Here is a 19,161-nt window from a genome sequence, read left to right on the forward strand (position 1 = left end):
GAGAACCATAAAATATCACAGAACATTCAATGTAATTGTTGCATAGTGTACTAGGAGTAATGTGATTCTACTATCAAGCGTATTCTGTTTCATAAGGCCAAACATGATGTGAAACACAGGTTCCTAACACCAGCAGTAGAAATATCTTACCATTAATTCACCGATCGTCAAAATAAGACACGATTTTGTTTGTCTCTTAAGGCATTTTATAGAACATTTGTTGTCTGTCGTATCTTGGAATGAATTCAAGAGAAGTAAACATGGTTACTTAAACAAAGAAATTCTACAGCAATGAACCTGGAATACTTACAGAAACACATGTCCTAACTTGGAACTTTCTCTTGGGTCTCATTCAGACCACAGTGATGAGTAAGTCCACACAAGTGTTGGGAGATGTGAACCACACATGACATACCCAGATTCAAAACCAGTCCTGCAAAAATACAAGTTGATGCAAAAGGTAACAAAAAGACAGTTCAAATAATGAGTTCGTATTTGAACACAAACACTAACAATTGCTTCTTGATACTTCGATGTGTTGTGTGGCACAATATAAGCCACTGTATAATTTTGCTATCTTTAAATTTACACAAAATCAATGAGCAAGCCACGTAAAATTTTGGACACATTTTGTACGCTTGAGAAAGAGAGTGTTTCTCTGGCATACAAGCATCTACCCAGAATTATGACCCGAAAGCATCTACCCACAATTATGACCCGGTTCGAACCGAGATTCTTTTTCTTTTGGGCTTACCAAGAGAACAAGGACCGTCCGAGCCCAGCTACATAACTTTTATTTTACAATACCTTGTCTTTTGGGAAATAATGCATTTGCAAAGGACCAAGGTGAACATTACAATATCCAGCTTAAAATGTGTAAAATCAAGATACATCCAAGCTCAATCTTTTCGACATAGTGATCTGGCATGGTCTTTCTAAACATACATAACATATCTTCGTAATATTGTTTTCAACGAACTTTGTAACGTGAAACGCTTGTATATAATGATATTTCTAAATACACAATGAACCGAGCTACACAATTTAAAGACTAAATTGCACCGATATAAATCATGAAATACTCTCTACAATGTCATACTATGATGGCGGCGGCTTTCTACATGGTAGTGTTATTGGTGTGAAGCCATGCCTTGTGGTGGCGGTGTATCGAGCTTTTGATGGCGGTGGTGGTGATTGTGTCAATAACAAAGGCAATGGTGTTAGCAACAACGGCTACATACTAGAGTTTTTACAAACAAAAGCTAGTTAACGAATGCGGAAATTGGGAAGACCCAAATAGTCTCTATTACAAGACTCAAAAAGTTTACTTATGGGTTTAGTTGGATTCGGGTCAATTATGTTAGGGTTTTCTTTTTTACCTTAGCATATTAGGAACAGTTCTAGTAGGCCTATTCAATTGGTACTTAAGTTTTGCTAGTTAGACTTCTATGCATGTGATTATAACTAATAGGCTTCGAGAATAAGTGAGTGAATACGATAAATGAATAAAGCTTTATCATATGTACAATTTCGAGTTTAGTTCTCATAACTTTTTGTATGTATGTAGATGATAGCAGTGAGTTATACAAAGTTTTATCATATGCTTCATTCCGAATTAATTGAAAGTTGTAATGACATTTAATTAAAAAACGAACTCTTCTATAATTTGTAATTGCTTCATTTCTAATCTTTGTGCATCGAAAACCAAGAAACAAAGAGCTCACTACAGTCCACAGTCCACATCTCACAACCAAAATTTGAATATGAAGAGGAAAGAGGAAACATCGGATACCCAGAAGTCAAAGTCCACCGTAGGAGCGTGTACACAGTAACCTTTCTCCACTAGTGACTAGTGACCATGGCTGGCGTTTGTGCCAAGACAAAAACCAATAAAGAAGCACCAGTGTCGAAAAGCTGAGGCGACAAGAAGCTGGAGGACCCAGCACAATCAGCTTCTCTGCAACATAGAATATTGCAAACAACTTAAATTCAAACTTAATTTAAAAACCCAACTCAAAAAAGCCGCTGAGAGCTTCAGTAATCAGTACCCAATCCTCATTAATGGGCGGGAATAACTGCAGCTTATTTTCAAAATCAGTACCCAGAAACCAAACTAAATGAGTGAGCACACAAATTTTGAATATAAAGAAGTAAAGCTGAAGAACTCTTTGGTTTTGTTCAGGACTTGGTTTCCACAAAACAAGCACATGCTTCTCCCTTTATAATATCTACGGGTACCCAAAAAGGTAAAGTAGAATACAAGAAATGAACATTATCAGCTACTACTATCTCTGAGTTGTTATCTCAGTGGTGCTCACTGACATTCTACAGATTTTTGCAGGCTTTGTTTATTGAGCTTCTTTCTTCTTCTTCAGGCTGTAATCTGAAATCTAAAGGTTTGTGCTTTCGTTTTCTGTTTATTTATTGCTGGCTTCCCAACTAATCTCTGGGTTGGTGTGGTCTTCAGTCAAAGGTAGTTGATCTGGGTCTAGTTCCTATATGGTTATCTTGAGCAAAGTTTGAATCTTATTGAGTATTCGGTAAGTGAGGAGGGTTTACTTGATTGGGTTGCTTCTAAATTGGGGATTTTGTGTTGGGTATTTGGGATTTTGAATTTCCTTCATATTCTGGGTCGAGCAATGTTTCGTTTTAGAGCTGAATTTTGCAACATTTCATCAATTCTTGAGATGGGTAGTTTTGTTTTTGTAATTCAAAAGATGGGTCTTTGGTGATTTGAATTACTTGATGGTATTTCGGAGTGTTCGATGTGATGTTGAGCTACAAAGCTTCCATCTTTAGAACCAAAAAGTGAGTCTGTGTTTGGGGATTGGGGGTGTAATTTGTGCTCTTACAGTAAGCTGAGCGACCTATTTTGTTGGGGGATTAGATTGTTTTGAAGTGGATTTTAAGCAAAGCTGAGAGAGTTGATAAGCGAAGTCTTCTTTTGTGTTCAAATGTATTGGATTTGCTGGATAGCACATGGCTTAGCTGTGTTGGTTGGAGTTCCATTTTCCAGCAACAACCGAATACAAAATTTTCAATTGGAAATTTATTTTATGCTTTCTTCTTTTTTTCCTGCAACTTTGAAGAGGATTTATGGTGGGTTTGTGGTTATTTTTTTTTATTTGAAAGGTGTTTGTGGTTATTTATGTGTAAGAAATTGAATGTGTGCAGATGGATACTCTGTGATATGCTAGTTGGGGCGCTGGACTGAAAAATTCGATGGACCGGAAGTGGTTGTGGAAGAAGAAGTCTTCTGAGAAGAACTCAGGCGGTGAAACTGAAAGTTCTGGTTCGGTGTCTTCTCATTCTGAGAGGTGCTCTGATGAACAGGTATGAGTGAATCCTTCTACAAAACTGAGTTAAATTTTTTCAGTTCTGCAAACCTTGCACATATTATTTTCTTGGCATATAACTAAAGTAGCTTGAAATAGATTCCTCCACATGAACTTTACCACATAGCTTACTCAAAATCATCTAAACTGCATTTCTCACCCTACTGTGTTTTCTGATCAGATTCTTTCCTTCATGGTAGATTTTCCTCTGTGACTTTTTTTTTTATGTTAGAGAATATACCTTCACGTGCTATTACCAAAAATGAGCCGTGACAGCATCAACATACTATATGATGTCTTAATTGTCTTGCTTGCTAATGAGTTTTGAAGTCTTTCCAAAGCTTGAAAATGGTTATCCACGAACCATCTTCTGTACATTTTTTTTGTTGAAGGAAATTCACTTTTTTTGCCTCTTTTTGTCACATTTTCTTTTTTATTTCACAGAAGTTAGTATCCTAAAACATGGATCAGAGTAATACTTTATTTGAGATTGAGTTTTGGCTGTTTGGTTTTAATAATTTTGGTTTGAGGTCCTTATACCTCTGCTTTTAAAATCTATGTCCTCCTATATAACTAAAGTTGCATGTCCTGTGTGAGAGATCCCTGGTCATATCTAGCAGGTTGGTCTGCTGGAAAGAATTTTCACATTGACCTATCTATTATCATCCCTCCTGTTTCTGTTTGACAAGACTCTCTGAATGAAAAACGCTTTCTTTGTTGATTGATCAATTCCAGCAGGAAACGAATCAACTTTTATCTATACCGCCTATAGGGACCTTACAACAGGCTAAATAAAGCTCTAACACTAACAGCTCTTAATCACATGCTTTTGAACTAGGATGGTGACAACCTAACTGAGTCTGTTTGTTTGAACTAGGATGGTGACAACCTAACTGAGTCTGTTTGTTTGAAGTACTTTGAACTATCTCTGTGTAGGCTCCGACTTTGACAGTGTACATGTTTTAGGAATGTAGTTGATGCATTGACTTAATAAGTGTCTTCCTAGCCTTGATATTGGATGTCATGTCTTAATCAAACTAGCATATACATGTTGTCAAATGCTTTCTATTTTGAATGTTCGTTAGAAGTTTTTGGTACTCTGGAAGTTCAACTTATCAAATGCAACTGGCTGGTTTATACATCATAGAACTATAACAATTAGAAAATTTGTCAGTTTGAACCCAAATAGGTAGTTTAGCTGTTTGTGGAGGCTCCATGTTTTGCTTAGATAAATTCCATCTAGAGCATATTGACTGAACTTGCCAGATTCTTACTAGACAGCATCAACTTTGATTTAACTTATTATAAGATCATAAGATATTAGAGTCTGTCTTTGCTGTTTTTGATAGTTAACAATTAGCCTAACAATTATACAAGCACTATTTATTTTCCTCTAAAGATCTTTTGGTTATCATGCCACTTCTCACTAGGTTCTTCATTATAACTGAACTATGATGTTATACATGTTTAACTTTCATTTTATTGCTTGCCATCTTGGAGCAGGAGGCACTTAAGGACTCTCCTAATCATGATTCTCAATCACCTGAAGTCACATCAAAAGCTGTATCCAGTGGTGATGATGTTAATAATAGTGTGAAGAGTCTGACAGAGAGACTATCAGCTGCTCTTGTGAATGTTAGCGCCAAAGAAGACTTGGTGAAGCAGCATTCCAAAGTTGCTGAAGAAGCTGTTGCAGGTAATAATCAGTAGTGGTACTTTCACTTTAGTCATATACTCATATAGCATATTGGCTCTGCAAGTTTCTTAATTGAATTTTAAGAAACCAAGAATAGCACTTTGGGACTGTTGTAGGAATGTATTCTTGTTTTCTGCAGAGGGAATGTTTCATAAAGACCTGTGAAATACCTAACTGTTATATATTTGTAATTTTGTACTCGTAATGATTGCTATGATATTATGACATATATAAGTTAAACTAAATCTTAGTTTTGTAATTGTAGGCTGGGAAAAGGCTGAAAATGAGGTGGCTAGCCTAAAGCTTCAACTTGAAGCTGCAGTTAAGCGAAACTCAGCTTTGGAAGATCGCATAAGCCATCTTGATGGAGCCCTCAAGGAATGTGTTAGGCAATTAAGACAATCAAGAGAGGAGCAAGAGAAAAATATAAATGAAGCTGTGATGAAGAAAACCCATGACTGGGAGGCCACAAAAGTGAAGCTTGAATGTCAGATTACTGATCTCCAGAGAAAAGCCGAAACTCATAGATCTGGAGTTTCTGGTTTTGTTGATCCTCATCTTTCACGTAAGCTTGAAGCTTTGGAAAAGGAAAACTCAGCCCTCAAGCTTGAGCTACTGTCTCAGGCAGAGGAGTTGGAAATCAGCACAATCGAGAGGGATTTGAGTACTCAAGCAGCGGAAACGGCCAGTAAGCAACATTTAGAGAGTATCAAGAAGGTTGCCAAGCTTGAAGCTGAGTGCCGGAGGCTAAAAGCTGTAGCTTCCAAAGTTCCTTTGGTTAATGATCATAAATCCAGTGCTGCTTCCTCAATGTATGTGGACTCTTGCATGGATAGTCAATCGGACAGTGGAGAGCGGCTAAGCGTGATGGACATTGACTCCCAAAAGATGAATCACTCAGATCCAAATAAGCGTGATCTGGGCGTCTCTGACTCATGGGCGTTGGCTTTGGTTGCAGAGCTTGATCAATTCAAGAATGAAAAAGCAGTGAACAAAGATATGCCAGCCTCTTCTGTTGACATTGATCTCATGGATGATTTTCTTGAGATGGAACAACTTGCTGCACTGCCACTGCGTGAAAGTGAATCTGGTTACCTGGAATCAGAAGCCATAGTTAATGTCTCCAACAGTAATGAAATTGCCTTGAGAGATGAACTTGAAGCTATGAGTCATCGGACAGCAGAATTGGAGTACAAGTTAGAAAATTTAGAAGAAGAGAGAGCTGAATTAGAAGCCATGAGTCATCGAACAGCTGAATTGGAGTATAAATTAGAAAAGCTGGAAGTAGAAAAAGCTGAACTTGAAGCCACAAGCCAGCAGGCGGCTGATTTGGAGGACAAGTTGGAAAAGTTGGAAGTAGAGAAAGCAGAACTAATAAACATGAGTTATCGGGCAGCCGAATTGGAGGAGAAGTTAGAAAAGTTGGAAGATGAGAAAGAAAAGTTGGAAGTAGAAAAAGCACAACTAGAATCCATGAGTTATCATGCAACCGAATTGGAGAACAAGTTAGAAAAGTTGGAAGCGGAGAAGGAAAAATTGGAAGTAGAAAAGGCTGAATTGGAAACAGCCTTGGCCAAAGCTAGAGAATGTTACGTGGCATCAGAGTTTCAGCTTAAAGAAGCAGAAATGATGTTGGAGGAGTTACAGAAGGAACTGAAAATTGCAAGAGAGTCAAAGTTGAGTATTGAGTCTCAGCTCATTAGCATAGAAGCTGAGGCTCGGACAATGTCTGCTAAGGTTAACTCCTTAGAAGCAGAGGTCCAAAGGGAAAGGGCTTTGTCAGCAAAAGTTTCTGTCAGATGTCAAAAATTAGAGAAGGAGCTATCAAGAAAGAATGAAGAAGTCGAGTTTCAGAAAGCTGCTTGCTCAAATAGTGAATCAAAGATAAAGCAGGTTGGTGATCAGGGACTTGAGCTATCTACATTACATGTGTAGTCTATCATTCTGCCGACAACTAGGCTAGTTGAAAAACTAAATCATTATGCCACCTAATTTAATGCATTTGGGACTTTTCCAGGAAGACATAGCTGTAGCTGCTGGAAAACTTGCCGAGTGCCAGAAAACAATAGCATCTCTTGGGAATCAACTGAAATCACTAGCCACACTAGAAGATTTCCTGATTGACACCGCAAACATACCAGAATTTTCTGCTGCTGCTTCACGGATTCCTAGATCTGATGAAGAATGGAAGATGCATTCCAATGGCACATTTTCACCTAAACGAGATTCTGTGTCAAAACAAGCTGTTGAGAGTTCTGGACTTGTAGCAAATAGGAATGAGGATAATTCTCCACCATGTTCATCTTCCTCATCCTCCTCTACTGTAGTGTCAACTCATGTCAGTTCTGAGAAGAATCGAAATGGGTTTGCCAAGTTTTTCTCTAGGACAAAGAGTGGGATTCGATTAGAAATTTAGCTTGGATTATATTTTTGGTAAAATAGGGCAAGAAGGTGTAATTGATTTCTGGATTTGTATAACAGAGGATTGAGTGCTCCAGTACATTTGAAGGGTTGCTAATTAAAGTCTGGTTAATTGGCACATTTGTTCTTCAGAACAAGATTGGTTGATCAAACTTTGAATCATATATTTGATAAGAACAAAAGAGAACAAAATCAGAGTTGCTAAAAGCTGATTTAACTCTTGGCATTTGATTTGGAAAAATAAAAAATTGCTGCCCACCTTTGTCAAGTGGGGATTGCCCTATTCTTCCACTTCGTTAGGCTTCCCAATTTTTTTGAGTTTGCTACCCACCTTTGTCAAGTGGGGGTGCCCTCCTGACCCGGAGCGCTTGGGGACTTCTTCACAATGAAGAAGCCAAACTAACAACCACAGAATCATAACTTGAATGCCATGCTTACATGCTTAGGCAATAAGAACAGTGTTGTAGATCCTTACAAATATTAACATAATACAACGTTTTTCGATATGGGACTCTATCTACATTAATATTCTCTAACTCACATTGTAAAATCACAAACCAAGTTTATACATACAATCCCAGCTATCACAATATACATTTTTACGTGGCATTTCATTATGTTAGAATAATCGAACAAAACTTCGTTTGCCTCCTAGTTCTTGAACTAGTAATTAATAAGAATTACAACTAAAAGAATCAGTGATAACTGATAGAACTCAGAAGAAGAAGGAAGTAGGGTTTTGCTAGAGAAAAACTTAAGACGTTAAAAAAAAGGGCAAAACTGAAAACGTAAAAAAATATTGGGGCGAGAGAGGCTCGAACTCTCGACCTCAGGATAACTCAGAAGCTATGAGACCTACGCGCTAGCCAACTGCGCCACCGCCCCTTTGTTGATTGTTCAGCTGAATAGTTATATATAAATCAGAAAAGAATATATTCGCTCATAAAAACAATGATGATAGAAAAGGTCCTACCGGGAGTCGAACCCAGGTCGCTGGATTCAAAGTCCAGAGTGCTAACCACTACACCATAGAACCGAGCTGTTAGCATATTCGCTTTTGAGATATATCTTATTGAATATGATCTTGCATTCATGTTTGTTGTTAATTCTCAATGAAACCTCAATAGAAAAGAAATTATAAAAGAGCTATTTAAAACTTACGTAATGAACAGACGTATATTGGGGGATTTGGGGGTACTGAGCAGAAATGGAAAACAAGCCGTGCTTTCATATACTCACATAATTTACATTGTTAATCTCTCGATGAAAGACTCTCATTCTACTCAACCAAAGATTTATGTGCAAAATCAATAAAAAACAACATGAATTAGAAGATTTGAAACCCTGTTTTGAACCCTTGTGTCATTCTTGACGAGTATTGGTATGCCGTGGATTTATCTCTCTCTTGCAAGCATGGAAGAGATCAATGCCAAGAAAAGTATTCAGCATGTTCATTCCAAACATTCCCAATAGCGCAAGTGGCAGTTCCACTCCCCTTCCAAATTTATGAGCATCTAAGATGAGCTTGGCGGTGATGAGAATGTGAGATGCAACCCTTGCGAATGTGAACGTCACCCAATTCAAAACCCACTCTGCCTTGACAATGTTGCTCTTGGCGTCACGAACACCTGCCATTCTCCGGATTTTCCTCACATGCAGAAAGATAGAGTGCAGCTGCATCATCAGCAATGTCGGAATCAGTTTCATATATAATCCGCATAACTATCAATTGAGATTCTAAAATCTCCACATGATTATAGGATTTTCAACACTGAATTGAATTTATTTAGATACCGAGGTGATTGATTTTGCAGAATCTTATATGTGTATGGATTGATCACAAAAGCAAAACAAATCTGATCTATTCCACAAACTTTAAATCTAAACTAGACATGAACACCTGTCATCAATAATTTGAACATAGTCAGAAGACAGACTTTGATGAGTTTTGCACTTGTTCACCTCAAATTAAAAGGACAAGAAGAAAAACAATGATTTCTGGCATTTTCCTCATTACATTTGGAATTGGCTTAATGAGAAATGACAACGTCTATAGTAGAGACAAGTGGCTGTCATTTAGAATATTGGTGAAAGGCATCGGATTTAACAAACATGGTGTGAAAGCATGGTCGAAGTCATTAGTCTACATTACCTTAAAACATATAAATTTGAACTGATTAAAAGGTGTAAGGCACACAACTAGTCACAATTATGGCTGATTCAAAACTATATGTTTCCAAAAACCAAGCAGATCTGACTGACAGATCCAGATTTCAAAACACTGGAGTACAGTATTACCAAACAAGGAATATGAAAACAATTCACCAAGTGAAAGATAAGGTTTAAGGAAAACATAACGTACCTCACAGATGAGAGTGAGAATAAGGTAATTAATGGTAACATTCCGATACAAAGCAAGAGTGAAGCAAATGAGGAGCAGCAGATGATGTGCTAGTATGGAAGGAATAAGACCACTATATAATCCGTAATGCAGCATATCCCACTGATCGTATGCAAAGTAACCGCACGAGAAGCACAAAGCTTGGTGTGCCCATGCCCAAGTACCTCCAAACAACTGTGAGTGCTCAAACATCTCACTCGAGCCATTTTGTAACCATTGATTAACCAATATGAACACAACTGCAGAAACATAAAAAATCCATTAATCAAACAATGAAACCAATAATGGAACATATGCAAAGGCCAATCTGACTTTTTTTCCCCAGAAAACAAGTTGTTACTTGTTCCTAAGATCTACGTACGAACACCCAAGACCAAGATTTTACATTTCAAAGTTCCCCAAGTTACTAAACCAAGTTCTGATCTTTTGCTCATAATATATTACCAAATTGCTCAAATACTTAGTTTCAGAACTCGGGAATCAGAAAAGCACACACCTTGTAAATCTACATAGCATATGCAGTGATTATCCTTTCAACACTGAACTGGGAATTAGAGCTAAACAAAGCTAAAATGGTAACTTAAGCACACATATAAAAGTATCTCAAACCCAACACCAAAAAACTTACACTTTGAACCAAACCCACCATGACAAAAAGACCCATGAAGCAAACAAAGCAACCCATCAAAAACAGAGTGAGAGAAAGCAAGAACAAACCTGAAGCAGATGTAATGGACGAATGAAGAAGAGAAACCGTAGTATTAACAAACAGAGGGTCACGGGAAACGAAGCGGCGACAGACACAGTTAGCCAATTGGTAAAAGCCAGACCCGGCAATAATATAAACCAGCTCGGTTTTCCGGTTGAACAGAATCTCAAACCAAACAGAGACGAACCACAGCAGCAGAGTTGCCAAGAAGAAAGCCCCTGCCTTATCCTGTGTTACAGGTCGAGTCCTCCCCATTGAGGATTCACCACTTCACACCTAGTGATGGCTCTGCTTCTTTATCTCTGCTCTGCTGCTATTACACCGTAGAGCCATGAGAGAGCGATGTGGGAGATATTTTGATGAGCATTCATTACTGCTGTAAACGCTGGATTCAATTCGTTATGGGGACTCATCATCATTGAGTTGGACTCCAAAGTTTGAGTCTTTGACTGACTCATTGCGCTGGCTTTCAGGAGATTGCTTAGTTTGCCCGCTATGTCTTATCGTCTATTGGGCTGTCGGCAGTACCCAACTACCAATACTGATCTAGTCATCTCGGCCCAGTTTTAGTTTCAGAAATCCCACATCGAAAATAAAGTGTTTTGTTTTGGTGTTAATATAAGCTGATGTTTGTGTTGTTATTGCCGAGCTTTGTAGCGGGGGCTTGTAACTAAATAGGGCATTAAATTGATTGATGTGTGGAAAGTTTGGTCTCAATGAAGTTTGGTTGTCTTACTTTGTCACTCTAGGCACACTTTTACCCCCGGGTTAGAAGGGCTCTCAGGTTAGAAGGGCCACCCGCTTGATAAAAGTGGGTAGTACAACTACAAACTATGAAAATTTGGAGAGTAGGATTAGCTTGAGTTAATCACTTTTTTGAGCCCTCACACCACAATCTCTTTTTTGTTTACATCATACACAAGTGTGTTGTGTAAGAGTTTTCCATGAGTTTTCCATGTTCTAGCACTTGCCTTCCCAAATTAGGCTCCTCCAAAAGTGTGATAGATCATGGGTATTGCTTGCTTCATGCTTTCCAAATTTGCAATCTTGTTACTCAAAAGCCACCCTAGAATTCAAGTACAACAAGTTAAACAACAAAACAAATAACTCTAGCTACCACACACTAAGCAGTCACCCACACCTGTATCACCCATCTTGATCAAAGTAATTATGCTTTTATCATATTGGATTAACGGATAAGATTGCAACAAAAAACCCACAAATGAAAATCAACACCAAACCAGCACCCACCTCACAAATCCCACTTCAAAAATCTAAACGCAAAGACAAAGAACACTAACCGTGGATAGGTAAAGAGATAGTTGGGGTATCTTGGCCGTCCGAGCTGGCAAGATAAGGGCCCCACTCAGTGCCAGATACGCACAGACACAAGCTACCACTATGTGGAAGCAGGGCTTGCCACATGTACATCAGCGTCCTCCACGTGGCATAGTATGGGAGGAGGACTGAGATCGCGTGTGACAGTAGCCACTTATCAACAGAAGGTTCAACGATAAATGTCCCTCACTAATAAAACTCAACGTTTCTGTTTCTTTCTTTCTTTCTCTGTTTCTGTTCTCAATGTTGAGCCTGTCAGCTTCAAACGCCATGAGCATAGTTGCCACAGCTGCAGCTCTATCTTTGCCTATCTCCTTTTGCAGATCATCCAAGCTTAGCACCAAGAAGGTAGGAACTTTAAAGTTCTCACTTGCTTTGTTTCAATTTGAACTTGAATAACTTGTAAATGAAATAATTTGTGTTTTTAGTTGAAATGTGGCTTAAAGTGGTGGCTAGAGCTAAGTAGGATTGTTCTTTGGTTAGTTTTTTTATCTGGGTAATGCTCAATCTAGTAACTAAGTCATGCTTGATCAAGGAAGTATGTTCTTTTTGGGTGAAGTTTTGAACTTTAGTTTTTAAGGCACATGCTAAGTTTAGTTTTTTGATTGTTGTTATTAATTTAGGATTGGAATATATTGCTTAAGACCTTAATGATATAAACTTTAGGTTGGTTATTGCACTTGCTTATTGTTCATATATATCTTGGGTATCTGAAGTTTATCTTAGAAGAAATAGGGATCAAGTTACTATGTTGGTGCTTAGGTTCTTGTTGAATTTCAGGGTGTGAGAGGATTTCGGGTTTTCGCTGTGTTGGGAGAGGAATCGGGGGTAGATAAGAAGAATGCTTGGAGCTCACTCTTTGATGTGGAGGATCCAAGGCCTAAAAATCCAAAATTAGAAGGGAAGGTCTTGAAGGCAGCTCAGGCCTTGGAAGTTGCTAGATTTGATATACAATATTGTGATTGGCGTGCTCGACAAGATGTGCTAACAATCATGCTCCTCCATGAAAAGGTAACGCCTCTTAAACTCCTGTCTACAAGATACATTGACCTAATTGCAATTTGCAAATGATGAAATGATTCAATTTTCACCTTCTGTTTGACATTACTAGATGCTCATGAAATTATTATATAGTTGGAGGTTCACTGGCTTTTAAGTTTAAAAGTGGGATTCTTAAATGTGGCTGTGCAGGTTGTGGAAGTTCTAAATCCTCTAGCCCGTGAGTATAAGTCTATCGGCACCATGAAGAAGGAGCTTGCAGAGTTGCAAGAAGAACTAGGACAGGCTCACAAAGAGGTCTGTAAAATTAACTCTCAGAGCATAGCAAACCTTGTAACTTAACTAATCACCTTTAATCACCAAAACTGATTGATTCTAGACTATCCAACTGACCAGATGCGTTCTTCTACATTTGATCCATGGATACCAACAGGTTCATATATCTGAAGCAAGAGTTTCTAGTGCTTTAGATAAATTGGCTTTCATGGAAGAATTGGTGAATGATAAGCTGTTACAGGACAGGAACACTACTGATGCTGAGCAAGCATCCCCTTCTCCCAGTACTTCTACGCAATCTTTGGATGCTGTAAAAAGGAGGAGGTCTCGGAAACGCTTGGATGTTTCAGGTCCGGTTCAAAAGTACCATCCCCGGTTGAAGAATTTTTGGTACCCTGTTGCCTTCTCCACTAACCTTAAGGATGATACCATGGTAAACTGCTCTTCAAATTAAAACCTTGCAAATCAATTTTTCTGCATTAGTGACTATAAGCTTAGTATGCAAAGAATAAATAAAAAAAACATAAATGATGAAAAAGAATGTTCTCAGTCTCCTCTTCATTGATGTTAGCAAAATAATTAAATTAGGTTAGTGCTGCACCTTTTGCTGGCTTTACCATTACTTTGATCATTATGGAAGTGTTATAGTTTTTATGGATTTCAATTCAACTGATGAGGAGTTTCCATTTTAAGCATTTGTTGTCCACTACTAGATTGTTACTTTGTGGAGGTCTTCTAACAAGAGCATTATCACTTTTCTGTTCCAGGTTCCAATTGATTGTTTTGAGGAACCATGGGTTCTCTTTCGTGGAAAAGATGGGAAACCCGGATGTGTTCAGAATACGTGTGCACATAGAGCTTGCCCTCTTGATCTCGGTACAGTAAAAGACGGTCGTATTACATGTCCATATCACGGTTAGTGCCCACCTTAAAAAGACAACCCTCTACTGCATGTAATGACTGTTTGCTAAGGAAAACGTATATATGTAGCTATTATAAGATCACTAAGTAGAAAATGTTATGGTGAATAAAATCTCAGGATGGGAGTACTCAACTGATGGAAAATGTGAGAAGATGCCATCCACAAAATTACGCAATGTGAAGATCAAGTCGCTGCCGTGTTTTGAGCAAGATGGGATGTTATGGATTTGGCCCGGTGATGACCCTCCATCAGCTACTATTCCTTCTTTACAACCACCTGAAGGATTTCTAGTCCATGCTGAGGTATGCTAATAGATTCATTCTTCATACTCCTCTAGTAGAAGCATAGAGATTGTTTACTTATGAACTGTTCTGTAACAGTTATATTGATGTTTTATTTGACAGCTGGTAATAGAACTCCCAGTGGAACATGGATTACTTCTTGACAATCTTTTAGATCTTGCGCATGCTCCTTTTACTCATACGTCCACCTTTGCCAAGGGATGGAGCGTTCCAAGGTTTGTTTCTGTTTTATCTCATGTACACATCTCTCTGTCTTGGAATTTCGTCTGTGGCAATGTATCTATCCAAGTAGGGAAGTAGCGTATAGGAAATCAGAACTTAATGTTGTGAATAATTTGATTTTGCAGCTTTGTGAAATTTTTGACGCCTGCATCCGGCCTGCAAGGGTATTGGGACCCTTACCCTATCGATATGGAATTTCGACCACCTTGTATGGTACTCTCAACCATTGGGATCTCAAAGCCTGGAAAACTAGAAGGGCAGAGTACAAAGCAGTGCAGCACACATCTTCATCAACTTCATGTGTGCTTACCCTCTTCTAGAAACAAAACAAGGTTACTATACAGAATGTCACTGGATTTTGCGCCCGTGCTGAAGCACATTCCTTTCATGCACGTTTTATGGAGGCATTTCGCTGAACAGGTAAACTGAATTTCTTGTGACATAATCAATCACTTCCATAGAAACTAGCATCTTCCTCCAAGGCACAAGATCATTTTGTTCAATTGACACAGGTTTTGAATGAGGATCTAAGGCTTGTCCTCGGCCAACAAGAGCGCATGAACTGCGGGGAGAATGTCTGGAGTTGTCCCGTAACATACGACAAGCTAGGAGTGAGGTACAGGCTATGGAGGGAGGCTGTTGAACAAGGAATCAAGCAACTACCTTTCACAACCAAATCAGTCTAGGTTCACATTTGAACCAAGACTAGACCCCCCTTCTTTTTTGATCATCCTTCCGGAACAAACCCACATGCCAAAGTGGCCTATTTTGCAGAAACTTGCAAACTAAATGATCCCCCAATAACTAACAATGGCATGATAACTTCCTGGGCTTGATGAAGCCTTGAACTAGTTCCGGAGCAACTCGGCGGCAACTGTGAATTGATCAGAGACAGAAGAAAAAACAGTATCTGCATAGAATCCGATTGTAAAGATGAACAAACTGTACACCATTTCCATTTTATCTCTTCTTTTTCTTGTGTACAGTGTACATATACCTGCTTTACAGGACATGTAACGTGTGTTTTGCACTTGTATCATAACATCCTCTCCAATTCTTATTGAAACAACAAAATACAAATCGAAAATTCCAGAAACACTAAATACAACATATTCATCCTCATTTTACAAGAACAGTTCTATAAACCACTTAAAAACCCTGAAGGGTGAAACTGCATATAGACTCTCACATTTCACATAGCAGAGCCACAATATGGGCAGAAGCTGAACTCAGCCTCCACCCTCCGATCACAAACCCGACACCTTGGCAGCTCCTCCGCCGTGGAATCCTCCCTGGGAGGCGGGAGAGCATAGTTCTGAGGAAAAAAGAGCTTACAATTGTTACAGTGCATCAGAGGCTCTTTTCCCGGCCACCGCCAAACAGGGACGAAGAAGAGCTTCAGAACCTTCTCGTAGTCCACCAAATCCGCCGGTGACCTACATGCTATGCACCTCCCCGCACCGGATTTCAGCACCTGCCGGACTTGCTGCTCTACCCCTCCTGCAAAGAAGAAGAACATCTTTGTCTGATTTTCCTGCTCTTTTCTGGTTTCTTGGTTTCTCTTTATTGGGACAAGAACAACTCTGGAGGTTTCGGTAGAGTTCTGGATGTCTTCAGGCCCAATTATAAGGTCCAAAGATTGCTTAGTTTGCCCGCTCTTTTACCCAACTACCAATATGGATCTAGTGATCTCGACCCAGCTATAGTTTTAGAAATCCCACATCGAAATAAATTGTTTTGTTTTGGTGTTCATACAAACTGATGGTGGTGTTGTTATTGCCGAGCCTTGTAGCGGGGGCTTGTAACTAAGTAGGGCATTAAAGTGATTGATGTGTGGAAAGTAAAGTTTGGTTGCTTTGGTTTGTCACTCTAAGCACGCCCTTACCTTCGGGTTAGAAGGGACCCCCATTTGATAAAAGTGGGTAGCACAATCACAAACTGTGAAGATTTGAGGAGTAGGATTAACTCGACTTGGGTTCTTTCAACTCGCATCCCACAAATCAAGAGAACAACCTTACCTCAACGTGCTGCCGGGAGTTGAGCCCTCACACCACAATCACTTTTTACCTCTCACATCCAACTTAACCCTCGTCGCACTTCCTTCACTTTTTCTTCTTACATATTTCATGCAATGTTTTGTACCGGTATAACGTACACCATACGCAAGTGTGTCATATTTCTCATATAAGAGTTTAAGAGTTTTCCATGTTCTAGCGTTTGCCTTGCCAAATTAGGCTCCTCCAAAACCAAAAGTGTGCTAGATCATGGGTATTGCCGTATTGCTTTGGTTCATGCTTTCCAATTTTGCAATCTTGTTACTCAAAATCCACCTAGTACTCAAGCAGAACGAGTTAAACAACAAAACAAATTCTATATCACCACCATATCACCAATCTTGATCAAAGTAATTATGCTTTTATCATATTGGATTAACGAATAAGATTGCAACAACAAAACCCACAAATTTCAAGGCACAAAAGAAGCACTGTTACTTTTCTTTTGAAAAGTGGAATCTCATAGTTTATATGTTTTTTGAAATTGATTTATACACGAGGAACCTGAGATCTAATAAAGCCTCCTGTAAATTGTGGGAATTTCAGTTCTTGAGGTTGATGACTGATGCCAAGGGAAACTTAGGGAGGGGTAATCGATCGGAAACTTCCCAGTTTCACTTGCAATGTCGTATCTATTGGCCATGTTTTTCTATCACAAAATCAGAGATTGATGCTCTTGCCACCAGAAACAAGTATTATACACAAAATTTTACAGACACAAGTTTTGTTCGGTTTCCATGTCGGATTAGGAGATCTTCTGATTAGAGCTGATCGTCTGCTGTGATCATTTTTAGTTTCTGCACATTACATCAACCAAGACATTTTCAGTACAACTAATTCATAGAGGAGATATCTGCTTGTGTGAGGATAGAAGAGTATAAGTTTTTTACCGTAATAAAAGTTGAAGGATCATCAAGAGATGTGGAGCCTAGAACAACTTCCCTGTTCAGCTTTACTGTGAGCTTGTGGCAAACCCTGAGCTGAAATTTTAATACAGGCTCAATAATCTTATCCAACAAAAAAGTAAGAAAGCCAATGATCCGTATAAGTTTATCAAACTAGGACTAGGGAAACATTTTCATACCTCTGATCTAGTAGCTCCACCTACTATAAATACAAATATGCGTTTGCCCATCTTTTTGAAATCACTGGATGCATGCCTTAGCACAACAGCAAAGGAAGGGCACAAATAGTTAAGACTTAGGAGTACCATACTAGGTTTGATTTTTATTTATAAGGTTTTCCTGAATGTGCAGTGAATCAGATTTAAAAACCAAGGAGTATATATATATATATATAGTCCAAACCATTGAAAAGAGTAATGAATAGTTCACAACTATCAAATGAACTGAACAGGCATCTCTGGTGGACAGCACATACCAGAAGATCGAGTAAGCTAATATACCTTGAAATCCCATCTCCAGAAATCCCACGCTGCGCCCATGTCGGTGTCCGTCTTGATCTCATAGAATGTGCCTGAGGGAGTTGATTTAAAGTTGGCTTTGGGTCATTTAGACATGGATACTCTTCCTTTGACAGTTCACCTTTGCTAAGTTTTTCTATCAATTCCTGAAAGAAGAGAAAATTTGGTTGGATATGGTAGTTCATGTGAATTCACAAGAAAACAAAGTACATGTATCCTGCGTATTAAATTGAATGCCAAGAAGAAATGACTAAACATATGTAGAATGAAGTAGAGCCTCCACTGACATGATAATAAGTGGCAATAACAATACTACAACAAGCAAAGATTAAGCAGACAAACTTCACTAGCAGAGAGAGCCGTCAACGATATAAGCATTTATTTAGGACAAGTCAGATCTTATTGCATTCTCATCAAACAGAGGTGCAAATTGTTCTAGTTCAAATTAACCCCAACTAACCCAGCAACTATAGACACATCAGAAACTTCAAACTTGTTCTTGTGATTTGAAAAGAACCATAGCACCATGCTCATAAAAATGAAAAGAAAAAAAAAACTGACAAGATACTCATTTATTTTCGGTTTGATTGCACCCCAAAACATCGGGAAGCATCACAAACTAACTCATGCAATCATTGCTTATAAAATTTAGAACTGTATAAAGAAAGCCAGCTAAAACATACCTCTAGAATAGGATAAAATCTCGAAAACTGCCATGGTTCTTCACTTGGACGCTCTTTCCTTGATGCACGATTCTTCTGATTATTGTGTAACTGCTTGTTAGATATTGATCAATAAAATGGATGAACTCAAGATCTGTGAATTAAATACCTTAGTAATATCAAACTTCGGAAAAAATATTCCTGATGAGCTGTTTCTATTCTCTGATGATCCACCAAGCAGTTTGATATTATTCACGGCAGCCATATCACATGGTGGTAACTTTGCCAACTAAAAAAAAAAAAAAAAAAAAAAAAACATACTCAGCTGAGACACTTGAATTAGACTAAGATTACCTCAGATGATTCTAGTTTCTTACTTCATCATACCAACCTTGATCAAA

The 19,161-nt window shown here is 38.6% G+C and overlaps 3 protein-coding genes, 2 non-coding genes and 1 pseudogene across 6 annotated transcripts in view; 2 read left to right on the forward strand and 4 right to left on the reverse strand.

The window, feature by feature from the left end:
- The first annotated feature begins 2,235 nt into the window (after positions 1–2,235).
- LOC101301363 (filament-like plant protein-like) lies at positions 2,236–7,447 on the forward strand. Its single transcript, XM_004292651.1, has 6 exons — positions 2,236–2,246; positions 2,332–2,396; positions 3,175–3,333; positions 4,839–5,031; positions 5,297–6,924; positions 7,049–7,447. Exons 3-6 carry the CDS (start codon positions 3,223–3,225, stop codon positions 7,445–7,447), a joined length of 2,331 nt encoding a protein of 776 aa, XP_004292699.1. The 5' UTR covers positions 2,236–2,246; positions 2,332–2,396; positions 3,175–3,222.
- Positions 7,448–8,252: 805 nt separating this feature from the next.
- On the reverse strand, positions 8,253–8,337 carry TRNAM-CAU. The gene is given in 2 exon segments: positions 8,253–8,288; positions 8,300–8,337. It is a non-coding gene; the product is annotated as a tRNA-Met (tRNA).
- A 79-nt stretch (positions 8,338–8,416) lies between these two features.
- TRNAQ-UUG lies at positions 8,417–8,488 on the reverse strand. Its single transcript has one exon. It is a non-coding gene; the product is annotated as a tRNA-Gln (tRNA).
- Positions 8,489–8,651: 163 nt separating this feature from the next.
- On the reverse strand, positions 8,652–10,982 carry LOC101307266. Its single transcript, XM_004290824.1, has 3 exons — positions 10,571–10,982; positions 9,815–10,092; positions 8,652–9,126 (listed from the first exon to the last, which is right to left on the reverse strand). Exons 1-3 carry the CDS (start codon positions 10,815–10,817, stop codon positions 8,815–8,817), a joined length of 837 nt encoding a protein of 278 aa, XP_004290872.1. The 5' UTR covers positions 10,818–10,982; the 3' UTR covers positions 8,652–8,814.
- Positions 10,983–12,138: 1,156 nt separating this feature from the next.
- On the forward strand, positions 12,139–15,727 carry LOC101307553 (chlorophyllide a oxygenase, chloroplastic-like). The gene is made up of 9 exons (XM_004290825.1): positions 12,139–12,248; positions 12,681–12,911; positions 13,092–13,196; positions 13,333–13,608; positions 13,943–14,090; positions 14,215–14,399; positions 14,502–14,614; positions 14,747–15,041; positions 15,134–15,727. The coding sequence occupies exons 1-9, from the start codon at positions 12,144–12,146 to the stop codon at positions 15,305–15,307; spliced, it is 1,632 nt and encodes a 543-aa protein (XP_004290873.1). The 5' UTR covers positions 12,139–12,143; the 3' UTR covers positions 15,308–15,727.
- A 1,643-nt stretch (positions 15,728–17,370) lies between these two features.
- LOC101301648 overlaps positions 17,371–19,161 on the reverse strand; it is a 6,323-nt pseudogene continuing 4,532 nt past the window's right edge. The window contains exons 14-19 of the transcript XR_184150.1: positions 18,930–19,049; positions 18,782–18,856; positions 18,089–18,244; positions 17,760–17,867; positions 17,566–17,655; positions 17,371–17,472 (exon numbers count right to left, since the gene is read on the reverse strand). The product of XR_184150.1 is annotated as an SNARE-interacting protein KEULE-like (transcript). The remainder of the gene's footprint in view (positions 17,473–17,565; positions 17,656–17,759; positions 17,868–18,088; positions 18,245–18,781; positions 18,857–18,929; positions 19,050–19,161) is intronic.

The sequence above is a fragment of the Fragaria vesca genome, linkage group LG2 (assembly GCF_000184155.1).
Source record: "Fragaria vesca subsp. vesca linkage group LG2, FraVesHawaii_1.0, whole genome shotgun sequence".
NCBI lineage: Eukaryota > Viridiplantae > Streptophyta > Magnoliopsida > Rosales > Rosaceae > Fragaria > Fragaria vesca.

What these genes read in the sequence shown, in the direction of transcription:
- LOC101301363 (XM_004292651.1), top strand. Translation starts at nt 3,223, where the DNA reads ATGGACCGGAAGTGGTTGTGGAAGAAGAAGTCTTCTGAGAAGAACTCA. An exon ending in TGCTGAAGAAGCTGTTGCAG is followed by an intron (nt 5,032 to 5,296) that starts GTAATAATCAGT and finishes TTGTAATTGTAG; the next exon opens with GCTGGGAAAAGGCTGAAAAT. An exon ending in GTGAATCAAAGATAAAGCAG is followed by an intron (nt 6,925 to 7,048) that starts GTTGGTGATCAG and finishes GGACTTTTCCAG; the next exon opens with GAAGACATAGCTGTAGCTGC.
- LOC101307266 (XM_004290824.1), bottom strand. Translation starts at nt 10,817, where the DNA reads ATGGGGAGGACTCGACCTGTAACACAGGATAAGGCAGGGGCTTTCTTC. An exon ending in GTCCATTACATCTGCTTCAG is followed by an intron (nt 10,093 to 10,570) that starts GTTTGTTCTTGC and finishes ATGTTTCTGCAG; the next exon opens with TTGTGTTCATATTGGTTAAT. An exon ending in TTCTCACTCTCATCTGTGAG is followed by an intron (nt 9,127 to 9,814) that starts GTACGTTATGTT and finishes CTGATGATGCAG; the next exon opens with CTGCACTCTATCTTTCTGCA.
- LOC101307553 (XM_004290825.1), top strand. Translation starts at nt 12,144, where the DNA reads ATGTTGAGCCTGTCAGCTTCAAACGCCATGAGCATAGTTGCCACAGCT. An exon ending in TAGGACAGGCTCACAAAGAG is followed by an intron (nt 13,197 to 13,332) that starts GTCTGTAAAATT and finishes GGATACCAACAG; the next exon opens with GTTCATATATCTGAAGCAAG. An exon ending in GATTTCTAGTCCATGCTGAG is followed by an intron (nt 14,400 to 14,501) that starts GTATGCTAATAG and finishes TTTATTTGACAG; the next exon opens with CTGGTAATAGAACTCCCAGT.